Source organism: Aplysia californica, unplaced genomic scaffold (assembly GCF_000002075.1).
Source record: "Aplysia californica isolate F4 #8 unplaced genomic scaffold, AplCal3.0 scaffold00201, whole genome shotgun sequence".
Taxonomy (NCBI): domain Eukaryota; kingdom Metazoa; phylum Mollusca; class Gastropoda; order Aplysiida; family Aplysiidae; genus Aplysia; species Aplysia californica.
Genome location: NW_004797471.1, coordinates 684,971 through 702,470, shown reverse-complemented (window position 1 = coordinate 702,470; position 17,500 = coordinate 684,971). Strand labels below are relative to the sequence as shown.

The window sequence follows — 17,500 nt, the reverse complement described above, 5'->3', positions numbered from 1 at the left end:
AACACACAAACAAAACGAAACCAAAATCAAACACACCCCCTCAAAAAGAATCTCTTATGTCCTGTATCCGTTCCAATCACACTGCAGCCAGGTTTCATAATGCATTAGTTACGATCTAAAGATTAGCGTCAATTAGTATTTTTAGTCACAAGACCCACACAAAAATACACAACCGTTAAGTACCCTCACCAAGGCCGAGACGAGAATGGTTAGTTTTAGAACAGAAAGACTTTAATTTTGCATACGATCACATGGTTATATATCGCAGACTGTAAGCACTCAGAAAAATAAACAAAACAGGGTAACAGATTGCAAACGTATTAACGCATAAAACTATGTTTTTGGACATTTTTTTTTTTATTAAGAAAGGGGGCACGTAGTCATAATTGCAAAACAATATCACTGATCAAATGCACTGTGAAGAAACTTTCGATTATATCCTTCACTTTAAAAAAAAATTTTTTTTTAAATTTCAACCCCAAAAAGAAACGTATAATCCGTGAAATAAAATGTTCCTTAAGTATACCTTTTTTCATACACCATACCTCCACCTTTGAGTTTGTAGTTTCACAAAAAAAAAATCCCACAATTTTTTTAAATACTTAAAATAAAATTTAAGATGGTTTAAAACAACCACAATAAGTACAATATCTAACAAATGTAGACATTTTGATTTTGCGTGATCGGAAAATTGTAAATAATCACACGATGCGTTTTTAGAGCAAAAAGTTGTTGCATTCGATCAGAGCATTTCGCTTTATGGCCTGGGTGCCCCCCTTGAACACTGGCCGACAGCAGCGGAGAGGCTTGCAAGATTATTGAAAGCTTGAACACTGTTGCAAATACTAAAACGTAACGTTAAACACATTAACTAAATGTTGCAGTAACACAGAGCGAGTTGACATGATCTCGGTTGTTCCGGATCTGGGTTTAAGGTATTGCTCCAAGAAAGTACAACGAATGTTCACAGAAATTATGATTAAACGACGTATCTGAAGTATAGTAACAAAACTGATGTTGACATGAAAATTTAGGAGAAATAAATTGGGTTCGAGACCTTGCGTAGCGATTTCAGGTAAGCATGATATCTTACAATATAAGCATCACATTTCACAAATAGAAAAAGCAAAAAGGCGAACATGTGCTCGTAAAGACCTTGGCAAGAGATATTGCAGGTTCTTCGCCGGAAAAGAAAACAAAAGATACAATGAATAATGCTTCATATCAGTAGGAAGGGTATAATTGATATGCAAGAAAGATTAAAGAAGGAAAGCAGGTGCGAAATCTCTTATGACGTATTTTCTATCATTGGTTCAAATGCTTCATTTCTGGGAAACGATACTGTTTACTTCCCGGTTCTTCCTTTTTATAAGTGACAGTAGCGACTCCTCTGGAATAAAAGGAGGCTAAAGCCTCGATTTTAAGGGCTCTAGCTCTCATGCTCTTTCAACTGGAACGCGGTGGTCTGCAGCTCAAATAACACCTGATCTACATCAGAAAAAGTGTATTATGCTTTAGCTATTCCGATTGTATCAGAAATTCTTGGCTCTTGATCAATCTCTCTCTGTCTCATCAGAAACTTATGTTCAATTGACCTGGTGCAAATGGCAAGCTTAATAAATTTGAAACACCAAATGAACTCATGTCCTACATTTTTTAAAGATATTATTTTGAAAAAAATGTTTTTCATCTAGCGCAGTCTTTCACAGAAAGAAAAGATCCCTCGACATAATTGGTATTCAATGTAAATAAATGATTGTAAAACGGTCTGCATTTTCCTAGGAAACTTGATGGCATAAAAAGAGTGAACATATTAGAGTTGCCAACGTTAGAGGAAGAAACGTGTTACTAGTATGAATAGAGGTTAAGAACATCGTTTACACAGCTTTTGAAGACGGTAAAATCTTCACATTCCTTTATTTAAAAAAGTATTAATATGAAACACTACCCTGTTTTTTTATCTTAATGAAAGACATTAGAAATAGAGGTTGTAACATGCCAACATGCAATCATCACAGTCGAATATTCGACCTTGAACTTATAACGAACATTAAATCACTGCCCGATTTCAGAAGTCAAAAAGAATCAACAATTTGCGTCAAGAACCTGGTAATTTGTGAATGTTCTAAAAATCCTAAACTTGCTCACCCATAGAAATTGTGTTGGGTATTGTTTGCCGACATAAAAATCTCAATCCCCTACTTCATTTCTCCTCAGCAAACATCTTAAAAAGTATATTGAAGTCCTGCTATATTTCAAGCAGTGATAACATTTAGTGAGAGAATCTAAAAACTGATACCAATTATCTAGAGGTGATTCAAGCTCCACTTTCAGTGCGATGCCTGTCTCCAAAATGAAAGCGTCAAAGTCATGAAAATGAGCAGCAAAGCGCAACATACCCTTGCCGTCGTCACCGTTTTATAACAAAGCTACCGCAACGTTGCAACAAAAGCGTTTTTATTCCAAGTTTGTTTGTTTTTCTTTGACAAAATCAGGCATAGTTAATCTATTAAAATACAAATGCTAGAAAACAGTCTTGGGCACAACATTGGCCGCACTACAAGACCATGATTCACTATATGAACACCATTATTCTTGATTGATAATAATAAAAGATCAGCCTCTAAAGGTTAACAAAGAAAAATGAGAAACATTTTGTGCTCCTCGCTTTATCAATATTTTTACCTTCCTATTCTAAAAACCGAATACATGTTTTGTCAGGCTGGGGAAATTTGAGTCCCAAAGAATGTAATACTTTTAACACGAACGCTCCTTTGACCCAGACACAAGGCAATCTCATACTATTGGTGTTATAATGCATACATCTTTCCTACATCGCTACAGTGCATTCTGAGTCAAACTCGGACACAACATAACATTATTTCAATTTTGGTCGGTCGTTTGTCAGTAAAGTTAAAGGTAAGTTACATTAGCTGTTAGCGGTTATCATTATAACGTAGTAGCGAAGCGAGGCGTTTCAAACTGATCTACAAAGACGATCATTTTCTTAAGAGACTTTGACAACCACCGAAAAGCAGTTGTGGTTTTTTCTTCAGCGAAATTGTAGGGCGAAAAACCACAAAGCTTGTCCGGACCACTAAAGCCTGCTTCACACCAAGGCGTTCACTCATAGGTTGGGTGTTAAAGTCTTACACACGTCTTCACGCGGTCAAAAAGAATTACCTGCTGTTTCTTGGTAGCTACTACTACTACTCTCTGTAATAATGAAATTGCATTGGACAATCAGAAGAGATCATTTAAACAAAGAAAGAAAGATTTCAGTTACTCTCTATCAGGAATGTACATCGATTCATGCTCAGAGTGGTTATCGAAACATCGAATTCGATTTTTTTTTAACTCTTCATAATTGAAGACAATTTTGAAATAATTTAAAACGTAGCAACAATATTTTTAATAATCAACAAACCGTATAGGCCGTTAATAAGCTATAATAATATAAAGAAAATAGTAATTCTAAAGAACTAAAAAACAACCACAAGCATTTTCTAAGAGTGATTCTAGCTCTGTCTAAAGGTTAATACGCTTTCATAAAAAGCAGAAATGTAAGAGAAGATGACCTAGCATCACTACAGGTTAGTGTTAGAGAACATGGTCTCTCCTACATCTTATACCGTGACTTGCTGTTCTAGAGAATGTGAACAAAGTTTTTCTATCACAACTCACTGTCATTAAAAAAACAACTCTCCTGACTTTTTCTATCAAACTATCCCATTCACAGCCCACTGCCAGCACCATTTGTTTGTGTTACAAAACCGCCACCAAATGTCCCTTCGCGCCTGGATAGTATGAGTAAAACCCAAATGAAAGAAAATAATGTAGAAAACATTCAATTCCCCGAAAAAAAGGAACAATCTTTTGTAATGCTGGTTAAGGAAGTCGTAATCAAAGTGCCACACAGATAGATAAGAATCCGTTAACGTAGAAAGAACAACTCGTCTAATGTTCTAATAAAATGTATATTGGATCTTTTAAAAAACTGCGTGGGTGAATGAATCATCAATAGTCAACATACATATTCTGTAATAAATAAGCCATAAGGGAAATCCACAACCAGACAGTTTAATTATAATAATAATGATAAAAAAATTATGAAACAGGTCGAACGCTCACACAATGTATGTTAATCGTGAGTCATGGGTACATTAAAACAATGCCTAGAGGTTCAGAGATGACAGGGAGATGGTTCAGAACCCACGTGAAAAAAGATGGAAGCATGAACAAAACATAAAAGTGATGGGAACGAAGATGAAGCAGTGTCTAATACATTTGCTTTGAAGGTGACTTGGCAATTTTCTTAGTAATTACTAAATGAATACTAAATTAAAACGTGGCGATACGTGTACGTATGCAGAAGCAAAATTATGATTGGTGATGTGAACTATGAGAAATAGTCCAGTACATCTGCTACTGAAGAGGTTTATTTTGCGTAGTTGTTAAACACACACATCCGAAATTTTCCTATCGTTTACGCTGACGCACTGGCAACATAGGTGCCAATGAACAAGAAATGAATAGTTGCTGTGGGTTTTTAAAAAAACTGACTCAGCGTAGATTGAAGAGTGGCTTTTAAAATAAATTTTAATATGTAGTAGACTTGAAATTGCAATCTTCTAATAGCTCTAAACAAGCCATAGAGGCCATTGTAACTGCTTCGTGCGAGAGCTTAGAGCTACAGGGCACAAGGCCAGCGAGCTAGCTAAGACTGAGAGGGGGGAAAACACGGCCAGAGATACAGTAGTTATGAGAGATCGGGGTCAGAGGCTTCTATGAATGCCTCTATTTTTTGGTGGTGGTGCTGGTGATGGTCTCAACCGAATACGCACCCGCTGATTCATACTCCTGGCCCTGAGATACGTTTATAACGTCCGCCAAGCGAGCGCTTCCGCTTTGCCTGACCCCTAAAGTCTGCTCCACTACGTGCCTCAGACCGACCCTGTGGGGGGGAAAAGGTTAAAGTGCAACAGAAGGGCGAATAAAGCAAAGGAACCAAAGTTATACAAACAAGCACATTGTTAGCAATAGTCTTTTTGGGTAAACATGAAAGGCATTGGCACATTAACAAAACATAAACAAACACACACAAAAACTGAAAATAATTAACGTTTAACGAAAGGTAAGGTAAACTGAAAGAAAGGAACACGGCAAGAGAAGGAGACTGCAACAAAAGGGAAGTTCGGTGAAGACTTTCAGTGAGGGGATTTCAGCCTTTGAAATCACCGCTACAGTTTTAGGTTTGAGAAACTTTTTAACAAACCCAGGACAAATCAAAACAAAAAAGAAGCGAGAAAACGGCAAAACTTAAAAATACAGAAACTGAAAGGGAATTCAAACTAGAAAAGTGGGGACATAAATAAAGAAGGAAGCTGTAAGAGACAACTTCTGAATTTCCCCGATCCACAGATACCGGAGAGGGTCTCCAACAGAAAACGGAATCTCTGCCCCGGCCTCAAAGCTCTACTCGTAAAGAGAAAACCGAGAAGGGTGTGACCCGAGTGAACTGTTTCGCAAGGCTGCTACAAAGCTCCCAACAAGCTACAGAAAAAAGCCTTCCTTCGTCACACCGCCGTCACAATGACAAAAGTCAATCCCATAATATAAAGATCAGGGCAAGGGTAAAGAAATTTGACCTGAAACTGTTGACCACTTTTCGGAGCTAGACAGTCCAGACTTATCGTCATCCCCTGTGCTGGTGACGTCACAAACCGAAGCGAGTGAGCTGGCTCTGGATTGTGATCTCGCTCTACACCGAAAAGTAATTATCACGATGAGTTTTTACAACGAAAGGTAAATATCAAGTCGAGCTTCAACAGCGAAAAGTAATTATCAAATTGAATTTTTACAACGTAAAGTAATTATCACGTTGAGTTGATTGTAGCTCAAGAAATCATCAAATCCACATTATTTAGAAGTATGTTATAATTCACACGTTTCAATCTATAAGTCGATATGTAGCTTCCCATTTTGTTTTTCTTATTGAAATTAAGACTCATTTTTACGTAGCGATATGTATGTATAAAACTGTGTGTATATATATAATTAATATTATACTGACTGTAAGTATTTTACGTGCATATTGGCACAATATTCTAATAAATATTCAAACATTTAAAACCAATCTGACAGCAAAAGACGCTTCGTTGCTTTGTACCTTTGTACAACCCTTCTTAACAGTTCGTGCTGTAACAGAAAAGTTCTGTGAGAAATTACTGAAAACAGAGCTAAGAGCATCTCACCGAGTAATTCGCAAAAGATGCGATAAGGAAAAAGTGATGAAGATCTATGAAGATTTGGCTTTTTAGAAATGTAAAAGGTAAAGAGATTGTAAGTCAAAATGTGAAAGACTGAAATGGAGTAATGGGTAACAATGTGTGAAAACACGATTCAACAACATGCACAAATGATCGCCACTTGCGTCAGGACGCAGTAAGTACAAAGTACACATTTTGCTTTCCGGGAACATCATCCAAAAGGTTTCAAGCAAAGGTCATGGGAGAATCTCTTGCGAAAGGAATGTCTCCTTTTTCTACAAAACTGACACCACACGAGGAAGATGATATTCAAGACGTTGTAACTTATCTGACCGGCATGGTAGGCGATGGAACGACACTGGTCGTACAATGACTAGAATTGGTTATTAATACTTTTTCTTCTGAAACACTACACACAACAATTTCGGTGGTCTAATTGACACTTTTAATAGATCCAACATTTTCCTCCTCAGATGTGCTCTCTCTCGGAGTAACATTTGACTCCTGTGACGTAGTTCCACTTTCTGCAACGTCACTCCCATCTTTATTTTCAGTTTTCTCTGTCGCTAGAGACAAAGTACCACTGGCCAGACCAGGCTGATTTACTTGAGTTTCTAGAATAGCATCAGGCTGACCCTTGGGCAGTTCGTCAGAGGATGAGGCAAGCATAGTCCCAGAGGATTTGTCCGAGGCTGTACTGTCCTTTAAATCAACAGTCGCAACCTGTAGCTCGCCCGTCCCACCTTGCGAGTCAATAGAAGTGGTGTCGTCATCACCTTCCTCGTAACCATCCTTAGCAACAGATCCTTGTACCAGAACATCGACATCTTCCTTCTCTTTGTCTGTCTCGTCCAGTCCTTGAGTTCCAAAAGAAATCGCGTCTTTTGTAGAGCTCTCTTGAACCGAGACTGTAGAAAAAGAAGTTTCTGTGACAGTGCCTGATTTCGTGTGGACGACTTCTACACTGGAATGTTCCTCAGTGGTCGTAACCTTCTGCATGCCTTCGTCGGTTACTTCATGCGATACAACTTTCGTTTCCGAACGTTTTACCTCAGCAGTTTTCTCCACAGAAACACCGTCGCCCTCATCGGTGACTTCTGTTTTTACCTCAGATGTAGAACTCTCTTTGATAGTACCACTCGAGATTCCAAGGGTTTTCTGGGATTCATCTTTTCCGTCCTTTACTTTAACTTCATCTGTGTTATCGGCAACTTGACCAAATGATACGGAGGTCGATTCTGTGACAGTTGTGTTGTCGTTAACCTGGGTTGAGCCTTCTCTAATCTCTGCATTATCAATAGCAATTGATTTCTCCGTGAGCGACTCTTCAGCTTCCAGTATATTGCCTGCTCTTGAACCATCCACGGTTTCCTCCAGCACATGTTTTTCAACCGTCACACTGCTAGTTTCAACTTGTTCGTTCAGCTGCAGCCCAGCAGCAGCGTCATAAATTTTCTCCCCCGCAACACTCTGAACAACGTCATCTTTCTCAGCTTGTGAAAGAGCCGGACTTTCTTGCTGCGACATTTGTACAGACGTCAGCGTGGTCTTTTCAGTGGTCTCCGATATCCCGCTAGCCACTGATTCTTCTGCATCCTTTTCAAGATCTGGGACACCGGCGTCTGTTGACGTAAACTCTTGTGTATTTTCTTGTGTATCCCCTTGACCTTGACTCATTTCTTCCTCATCTGTTTTAGATGTAGTGCCACTGGATGTGAGACCACTGTCAGTCTTACCTGTAGACGTGTTCACTTCAAAGTGGGTTTCCGTCGTACTCACACTCTTAAGCACTTTGGCGTCAGAGGCGATTTCTCCCGCTTTAGAAACCTCCTGGTCGACCACAGACTTAGTTTCCTCAACAGTAATAGAACTGCTCTCGTGCTTCGAAAACGAAGAAAATGTCTCCTGTTTTTCTTCAACCACTATCCCTTTACCGTCTGTTTCCGACTGGCTCGTGACCACTGATCCTTGGTGTAAGATGGTGTCAATGCCTTGTATCGACGTCTGGGGTTCCTGGTGCGGCTCAACCTTTACCTCTTCAACTTTAATATCGGCAGCATCGGCACCACCGTCAAACACCATTTTCTCTGATTCGGTTTCCACAGTACTCGTGGTGAACTTTTGCACGCCCTCACTTCTCACTTCATGGTATACAGTTGTTGTTTCTGTGCGTTCTACCTCAGCAGTTTTCTCTGTAGAAACACCGTCACCCCCGCTGGTCTCTTCAGCCATCGCTTCATGTTGCTTGTCTTTCTCGTTACTGTCCTCTGTGGCGTTCGCCTCAACTTCAGCTGTTACCACACTTGTGTCATCGCTTGCTTCCTTCTTTTCAACAACTGTAACAATATCTCCATCAGTTTGTCCAACAGCCGGGTTTGCATTAGCATCAACAACCACAACACTTTCAGAACTATCAGTAGAATCAGCAGCAGTCACGCTAGTAGTTGTGACCAACCCTTCCACTTTCACGCCTTCAGTGGATTGCTCATCAACCCTAGCTTCTCCAGAGCTTCGAACTCCTTTATCGTCAGTGTCCCCACCTTCTACCCCTCCACCCATGTAGTCATCATTAAGGGCGTCATCGTCCGTGTCGTCCAGAGTTCCCTTTTCTGCTCCGGGTACTGGCGTCGCCATAGAGAAATCCGCTCGGAAGTGATCCACAGCACTCACGTCGGGACTAGATGCGTCCATTAAATCATCCTTGACCCCGTTAACGAGCACACTCTCCTCCTCCAGCTCATCCTCCTCCTTCGGGCATATAGGCGCCTGCACAACCACGTCAGAAGAGCCTGTCGATACTGTTACTTCCTTCCTCTCTACCACAGTTTCGGTTCTGAAGTGGTCATCCTTTTGCTCGACTACCATCCCATTCTGCCCAGCAACATCTCCCGGAACCTCGGCAGCAGCTGCACCACCTTCCCCACTATCTGACCCAACGGGTACTTCCGATAAAAACTTCGCACTGCTCTCGCTCATACTAAACGTCTTCGATATAATTACGTCTTCCTCTACTTTGCGCTCTACAGCCTTCGATTCATCTTCCTCGTGTGGTTCAGTGCTTTGAGATTTCACACTTATATCCTCTGTTACGTGTGTAGTATCTGTAGTACTATCCTTCGAGATTAAAAGTGCAGCAGCTTGAGTTGGCTCCACGTCTTCTTTTTCTGTGACCGTATCCGAGACGACTTCTGCTGTCTCAGGAGCTGCTTGCGTTGTGACAAATACCTCAGTCTGACTTGTCTCCAAACTGGCAACTGTCGACTCACTGTCGTCTTCTCCAGCAGCGTCTTCAGCGGCTTTACAGTCAGTATCAGTCTTCTGCTCTTTCGGAGCACACACTAAAACATCGTCTTCCGTCTGCCCGCTTTTTTCATCGTCGTCACCTCCACTACTTACCAAAGCAGCAGCGGCATCTCCTTCTCCCTGTGCTTCATTACGAGAGATTTCTACTTGTTCGGGCCCCTGTCCAACCTGATCATTTGCCTGAATCTGGGGGTCTAAAACAATGGGTGCTTCTGCCTCCTGTCCTTCTGCCCCCCTCGCGCACTCAATGACCCTCTCTCCCTCCGCCTCACCCTCCTCCCCTACCCCACCCTCCCCTGCCTCTGCCTCATTTTGCCTTGGAGCCATACTGCCTACGTCATCTCTACCAGAGTCCTTGGCCGGGGCCGCTTCCGGTATCTCGACGATTTCGCTTCTCACGATTGCTTCTTCCACAACCTCCACTTGCTCAATCTTTTCCGTTTCCGCTTTCTCGCTAGCAGAAATCTCTTTGACTACCGCATCCTGTACTGCAGCTGTGAGGATTTCAGTAAAAGAATCCACACCGACCTTCACACCAGAAGTGTCTTCTGTGGATCTAGCAACTTCCTCTTCTTGTTCTTCGGTTACTTTTTGCTTACCATCACCTGCATCCCCGACCTCAGGCTGATCATAGGTGCGGTCTTCAACTTCTCGTTTCGCGCCATCACCTTCGGTGACTTCATCATGAGACATGACATCCCCACTATGAGTGACTAGCTGTTCAATGGTCGTGGACTCATGAGTTTCCTCGGCATAGCTTGGGTCTTGACAGACGATTTCTTGTTTAATATCACTGGCTTCAATAACTACTTTTCCAGAGCCATCGTCTTGAGTATCTCCCTGGCTGACATCCCCAGATATTTCGTTCCTGGTATCCACCATCTCAACCTGGGCACTGTTCTCCTCTTCTTCCTTTTGTTCATCATCTTGTACAGCAGGAGCGGGAGAAGGGGCCTCACACCTCAAAGCAGTTTCCGCTTCCTCTTTCACGATAACCTCTTCTTCCGGTTCTACAATTGTGGGAGGCGCTTCGTAACTGGTTGTTGCTTTCTGCACTGAAGTCACACTCTCCACCACCGGAGCTCGGGCGGCCTTGATCCTCACATCATGGCCCCTGGGGGTCGAGGTCGTCCTGCTGGTGTCCCGGACGCTCGGGCGGCTAAAGCTGGTCTTAGAGGAAGAAGATGAAGGGCGGTAGGGAGCGCTGATTGGCTCAGATTTGTGTGAAGAGTCGGAATAAGGAGTATAGGCTGACCAGAAAGAATTGCGAAGAGGTATCCTGTATAGTGGGTGCAGTGGGTGGGAGGGGGGAGGGGCGGATAGAGAAATAGCCGAGTTAGGGGACAGAACCCGGGTAAAAAGGACCACAAAGATGGAATGAAGAACAGAAAAAAAAGACAAAAAGTATGGAATGAAGGGGGGTTACAAATGAACACTGCCAGAACGAAAATGTATGGAGTATGGAATGAAAGAAATAAAGACAAAACTGTGGAAATAAAAGGTAGATGCAACTGAACACTCTCAGAATCAAAATACCTGGAGAATGAAAGGAAAAAAAGAGAAAATGGTGTGGAATTAATGCATGAACAATTAAACACAGGCCGGATGAAACAGTCACGAGGGTAGGACGAATAAATAAAGAGACTAAACAGAGGGAACGGAGGGGAGTCATACTGCCCGGATGAAAGGGACAGGACATGGGAACGAAGTAAAATCAAAAGTCTGATAAAAAATACCGAAATGAAAACGTGATTAGGACTGAACTCAAGGTTGCCCAGATAAACAGATTTATATGAATAGACTGAAGATAACAAAAATCACGAGAGAAAAGCAAATGGATGTAGGAAAAAATAACCAATGAGTGAATATCAGGTCAGCGTGCAGATGGAAACTCAAAATGGAGTAGAGAAGATGTTGTCAAAGTAAAGGAGGTTCAGCGTTGTGAGTTAAGAGTAGATATGTTAGAGTATTTCTGCTGAGTTTAGAAGATGAGAAACATGTTGAACATAATATTGACTCCCGAAGCACAACGGGAGGAACAGGACCCCAAAACGAACAAGGGTGAAGAGTTGAATCACTTATCCCTCCCCTCCCCCCCCCCCTCCTTTCTCATGATTTGAAAATAAAAAGGGACTAAATCAAAATAAAAGTCCTCAGTTCAAAGTGCACTCTTAAACAATTAAACTGATATTTGAACCACCCCCCCCCCCAACTCCCCTCCCCCCCCCCTCAATTTCCTGAGAAAAATTAATAGGTAGTCAAACAAACTCCCAGATCAATGTGCACTGAACACACAATAACGTCACACATGTTGGATTAAACAAGCAATTTCACGAAAGATTGAGCATTAGGAATTAATACAGTTGATTAAGGTTACGTTGTATAAGGCATACACAATGCTCCACTTACTCACTTGCGACACAGACAGTTGAGAGATGAGGAAGAGTTTAAAAAATTGAATCCACAGTCATAACAGAATAAAACTGATAAATAAAATGTATACAGCGTAATCAATTTTATATAGAAAAGGGAACCAAAACAATATTGAAGACTACCGGTAGATGATTTGAGGACAGAAAAATAAACGTAAATAATGCATAACCGTCTGGAAAAAAAAAGTTTTGAAACAAATTTCAACGAATGAAGAATTTTCTTAATTATTGTTTTTCATTCTCCTCAAAAGAAAAAACACAGACAGACGTCGTTCAATAATAAATTAAAAAAAACAACAAAAAACAACCTTGATACAGCTACAGCAGTTACTTACCTTCTCAAGAGTCATAATATAGGAATTTATTTTTTAAAAACAACAAAAACCTTAAACATTCTTTTTGAACAAGAATTTTAAACCAAGAACGTTACTTATTTAAAAGTATTTCAGTTGTTACTATTCTTATCAGGAAATTCCTCTCATACCATGATAAATTATATTAACGTTTAGGTAATGGACTAAAACAAGCCTTTAAAACTTAAAAAAACACACATGAAAATCGTGACAGCAAATTATCAGTGTTCATTACTCTTTTGAATGTTTTGGAGTCAAACATTGACAACAGCACTCACATAGAAATACACGAACATGAAACAGACACACACACACATACACACACACACACACACACACACACACACACACACACACACACACACACACACACACACACACACGCATAAATAAGACAACAAAATAAACACTACTATCAAAATAACTTTTTTATATTATTATTCCCTTACTGATAAAGAGAAAGGAATGTTCGTTCTACTCAGCCTTACTTGAAAGGAACGTCTCAAATCCATAACCCACAAAGACTAACCCACCCCCAGCCGCCGTCCCTTTTAGTTATGTCATTTTGTGCAAATATTGTACTATCCTGCTTTGCGAACACTGCTCGACAAACATTAAAATATAACAAGTTTGAAAACTGTTATTCGCCCCCCCCACCCACCTCCGCCCCTCTCAACTCCCTATCGGTTGTTTCCATCACCTGTCGGTAATGTGCAACTAGCACCCTCTTCCCCAACACGACCGCCTGACCCTAGTAGTTTGAATCCTCTTTTTGCCACAGCTTTCCTAATCACCGCCGCTCTATATCCCCACTATCATTCTAAATTCTGCTTTATTTTCAAAGACTTTGACGTACCACATAAACAAATAATACTTCACACCCCGTTCCCCCTCTCCCCCCCCCCCCCCTCTTCCCACCCACTCTATTCCCCTGATCCACCAAAACCACAAACAAACAAACAAACATATAAAATACACACACACACACACACATACACACACACACACACACATACACACACACACAAACAGGTTACTCACCTGGTCTCTTCACCCTCCAGAAGCTTCCTGTAGGCAGCAATCTCCAACTCGAGTGACAGTTTGGCGTCCATGAGTGTCTGGAGCTCCACCAGCATGCCTTCCATTTCGGCACGGAGTTTGTTCATCTCCTCCTTCAGGGAGTTGATCTCCAGGTCGTGCTCGGAGTCCTTCTGTTCCAACTCTCTCAGCAGCTCCTGGTATTGCTTCTCCAGTTGAGCGTTCTGGAAAAAAATAAATGTAAATCGTTGTGAATGATTGCAGATACCGCAGGTGATATTTTCTATTATAAGCATTAAACGTTTATGTGAACATGAGTTTTAAACCAACAATGTATCCTACTGAGAAAGCATTTTTATGTTAAGTCTATTACAAATGGAGACTGTCACGAATTCAGCCTAAAAAGGATCGAGGAACTAGGAACAATCTTGCTGTGATAAATTATATTTTTGTTCTCTGATATTCAATAATGTATGTAGGCACTGCAGTTGTTCTTAGATCCATTACCAAATTCTGCTTCTAAACCGAATTATTATGGTACCTAGAGAATGATATGAATTGAATAACAAGAATAATAATGAACACGTAGATTTCTGTGGTGCCCACTCCCCCTATTGGGTTCTAGGCGTATGACGAACATAACAAAAAAATATATGACAATTCTTTGAAAAATCTTGTTTAGTCTTTAGTTTAGTAAGAGTTTTACGGCGCTCGCAACTGCATAAGGTCATATGAGCGCATAAACCTTGTAGAGAGACAACGATAAAAAAAGGAGAGAACCGAACCGAACAAACGGCAATGAAAAACTGACCCTGGCTTCCAGATCGGACAAGCGACCGCGAGAGTCGGCGAGCTGCTTGTGCAGTTTCTTGGTCTCCTCGCGGGCGTGGGTCACTTCCATGTTCTGCTTGGTGGCTCCTGTGCGGAACTCTTGGACCTGGTTGGAGAAAGGGAAGGGGGTGGGGAGGGGAGACAAGTTGATTTAATTGTTGTTGTTGTTGTTGTTGTTGTTGTTGTTGTTGTTCTTGTTCTTGTTGGTGATGGTGGTAGTGATAATGGTGATGACAATAGCGATGGTGATGGCGACGGATATGGATTCGTTGAACATAGTTTTACACACACTTAACGTTACTGGAATCTATTCTAATCTCCGTCATAAACTAATCTACTCTATAACACCGACGATGATGATGATGATGATGATGATGATGATGATGATGATGATGATGATGATGATGATGATGATGATGATTATGATGGTGATGATGAGATGATAATGGTGATGCTATCATCGTTGAAGGAGAAGGGAATAAGTGGCGACATGGAGATGTGTAGGACCAGTTATGATTAGAGTGAGTTTCTTGTAAGAGTACAATCAAGTTGCTGCAAGAAATTTGAAAGGTCAAAATTTAAATGATGATTAGAGACGTCAACAGAAAGGGGGAGAGAAAGAGGCAGAAAGAAAGAAAGAAGGGAGGAAAGAGAGAGAGAGAGAGAGAGAGAGAGAGAGAGAGACAGAGAGAGAGAGAGAGAGAGAGAGAGAGAGAGAGAGAGAGAGACAGAGAGAGAGAGAAAGGGGGGGGGGCAGAGAATAAGGGTCAAGAAAAGTCAAGAAAGAGAGACAGAACGAAAGAGAGAGAGGGCTAGGGAAAGAGATGAAAGAGAGAGAAAGAGAGAGAGAGAGGGAGAGAGAAAGAAAGAGAAAGAGAGAGAGAGAGAGAGAGAGAGAAAGGGGGGGGCAGAGAATAAGGGTCAAGAAAAGTCAAGAAAGAGAGACAGAACGAAAGAGAGAGAGGGCTAGGGAAAGAGATGAAAGAGAGAGAAAGAGAGAGAGAGAGGGAGAGAGAAAGAAAGAGAAAGAGAGAGAGAGAGAGAGAGAGAGAGAGAGAGAGAGAGAGAGAGAGAGAGACAAAGAGAAACATCAAGAAAAAACCAGAAAGAATGAAAAACAGAAAAAGCAGTGCCGCGTTCAGTGTGGAGCCATGCTACCTGCTGCACCCACAGCGCTTGGCGTCACTTCTTACCTTGAGGTTGTAGAAGGTCTCCATCTCTCCTCTGATCTGGTCCACCTTGATGTCGTATTCCTGCTGGATGTCGCGGATGGCCTGGGACAGCTCGTTCTTCCAGAACTCGCGGTTCTCGGCGGTGGTGTCGCGGTAGGCGAGAGCAGACAGCTCCTTCAGCTCCTGAATGAAGAAACAACAAAACAATATTATCATCATGTATGATGGAACGTACAATCGATAAATAGGAGGCTCCTGGACAAATAAACAAACAACAAAAACATCCTATTATAATATATACTCATACTATAATACAACCATATTATGTTGGAACGAGCAAACAATAGAAAGCTCTTGAGCAAGGGGGGAAAAACCCCAACCATCATGTTGTATGAATGAGCGAACAATCGATAAGAAGCTCCTGAGCGAGGATTAAAAAGACAACACAAAAATAATCATCAGAATGACTGGATGAATGAAAAAACAGAAAAGTAAGTTTAGCGAGAGTAAGTAAGCGCTTTTTCAGTCTTTAAGGTCACTGGCCCACATCAAATAAAACGCACATTTTTTACAGAAGAGACGTCTATGACAACAGTATAAGTCATAAATTGACATACATATCAACATCACTTTAAATAAAGTTTGGGGAAGAAACTTGTGAGAAAATTTTTCTCAAGACGCTGTGAGGCCTCTCTTTTGATGTGACTATGAGACGTCGTGCATGTTGCTTTCTTGATGTCTGAACTGAAAGTTGGTGATTGAAATGTATTAGCTTGACGTTCGAATGAATGCCATTGCTATCAAGATAATTATCACTGTCATTATCACATTATCATCATTCATTACCTTCATTATCAGAATGTTGATGTGGTACTGATTGATTTACAACATCAGCAACAGCAGCTACAAAAATAACAACGACAAAATACGCGAATTTAGAAACATAACAGTGTTTCAAAGCTGCACACAGAGAAATCAAAGAGAGCTAAGACAAGAACAGAACCCATCGCTACTACACCAAAACAACAAAAACAAGGGATTTCAAGAGGACACGTTGATTTGATGACTGAAAAAAAACAAATTGCAATGCCGAGAGCTTTGACATTTTTGTTCAGTTATAAACCTGAAGTAGAGATGAAAACTAATCGATTGGTTGTTCAGGCAAAAGGAGAAACGTTACAGTGAATTAATGGAGAAAGGATGACACAGCCAAAACGACGAAGGTAGAGGTTCAAATTCGAAAGAAGGTCCTTGGTATTTGTTAAAATTCTATATTTCCCCAAATGTGCTCGACATTGTGCTGTGGTTGGACACGTCAACTCAACATTGGCAAAAACAAAGTCTTAAGAAATCCTTAAAACAACCCCGGTGAAGGGAAACGCAGCATGATGAAGAAATTAGATACGAGCATAAAGCATGATGACATGACATTTAGTACTCAAGGGCGTTCTGAAAAGATTTATTATTGAATTCTGACACCTTTTGGAAAGCACGTTTTCATTATTCTTAATCATGCAAATCTGGACGGTCGCAGGTTAAAGTACAGAGATGAGCCTTTTTAAAATCTTATTTATGGATATCTTAATTCGAGCCAAAAATTTGGAAGCTGTTAAACGTGTTAAACGACAGGCACACTGCTGTTGGGTTAGGTCTTTCATGGGTTTCTACTTAGCTCTGCCGTAACGACGAACATCCGGCAGTCGGGACCATACATCTTTGTCATGTCAAAGAAAGAATTCGGCCCACAGTAGCATCTTTACGAACAATACTAATCTACTAGATTCTAAGCGGGTGATCTTAGTTTAAATCCCTAAGGGAACATTTTATACGTGGGTTCCGAGGAAAGTTTTTAAGGATCTCACATTCGGTTATGGATACTGTATCAGATACGTAAGTTATTATGTAAAACGCCCGCCTCCTAAGTGATTAAAGGGGTCCGGGTTATTTCTGTCTTCCTCTTAGTAACACGTGTGTTTCCCGTCTGTTTGTTTCCAGGCACAAAGTGGGAGATCGTATTTAGAGGTTTTGGGGTTTCAAAATATATATTTCGACTGTGGTTTTAACCCTCCCCCCGCCTCCTCCTACTCTCTCTCTCTCTCTCT

General features: G+C 41.0%; 1 protein-coding gene across 4 annotated transcripts in view; it reads right to left on the bottom strand.

Annotated features, from left to right (window-relative positions):
• Positions 1-208: 208 nt before the first annotated feature.
• LOC101864226 (nestin) overlaps positions 209-17,500 on the bottom strand; it is a 54,557-nt gene continuing 37,265 nt past the window's right edge. For all 4 annotated transcript variants that reach the window (XM_005099062.3, XM_013082950.2, XM_005099061.3 and 1 more), the window contains exons 5-8: positions 15,420-15,581; positions 14,207-14,332; positions 13,399-13,619; positions 209-10,851 (exon numbers count right to left, since the gene is read on the bottom strand). In XM_005099062.3, the coding sequence (XP_005099119.1) occupies positions 6,702-10,851; positions 13,399-13,619; positions 14,207-14,332; positions 15,420-15,581 (4,659 nt within the window). In that variant the 3' untranslated portion in view covers positions 209-6,701. The remainder of the gene's footprint in view (positions 10,852-13,398; positions 13,620-14,206; positions 14,333-15,419; positions 15,582-17,500) is intronic.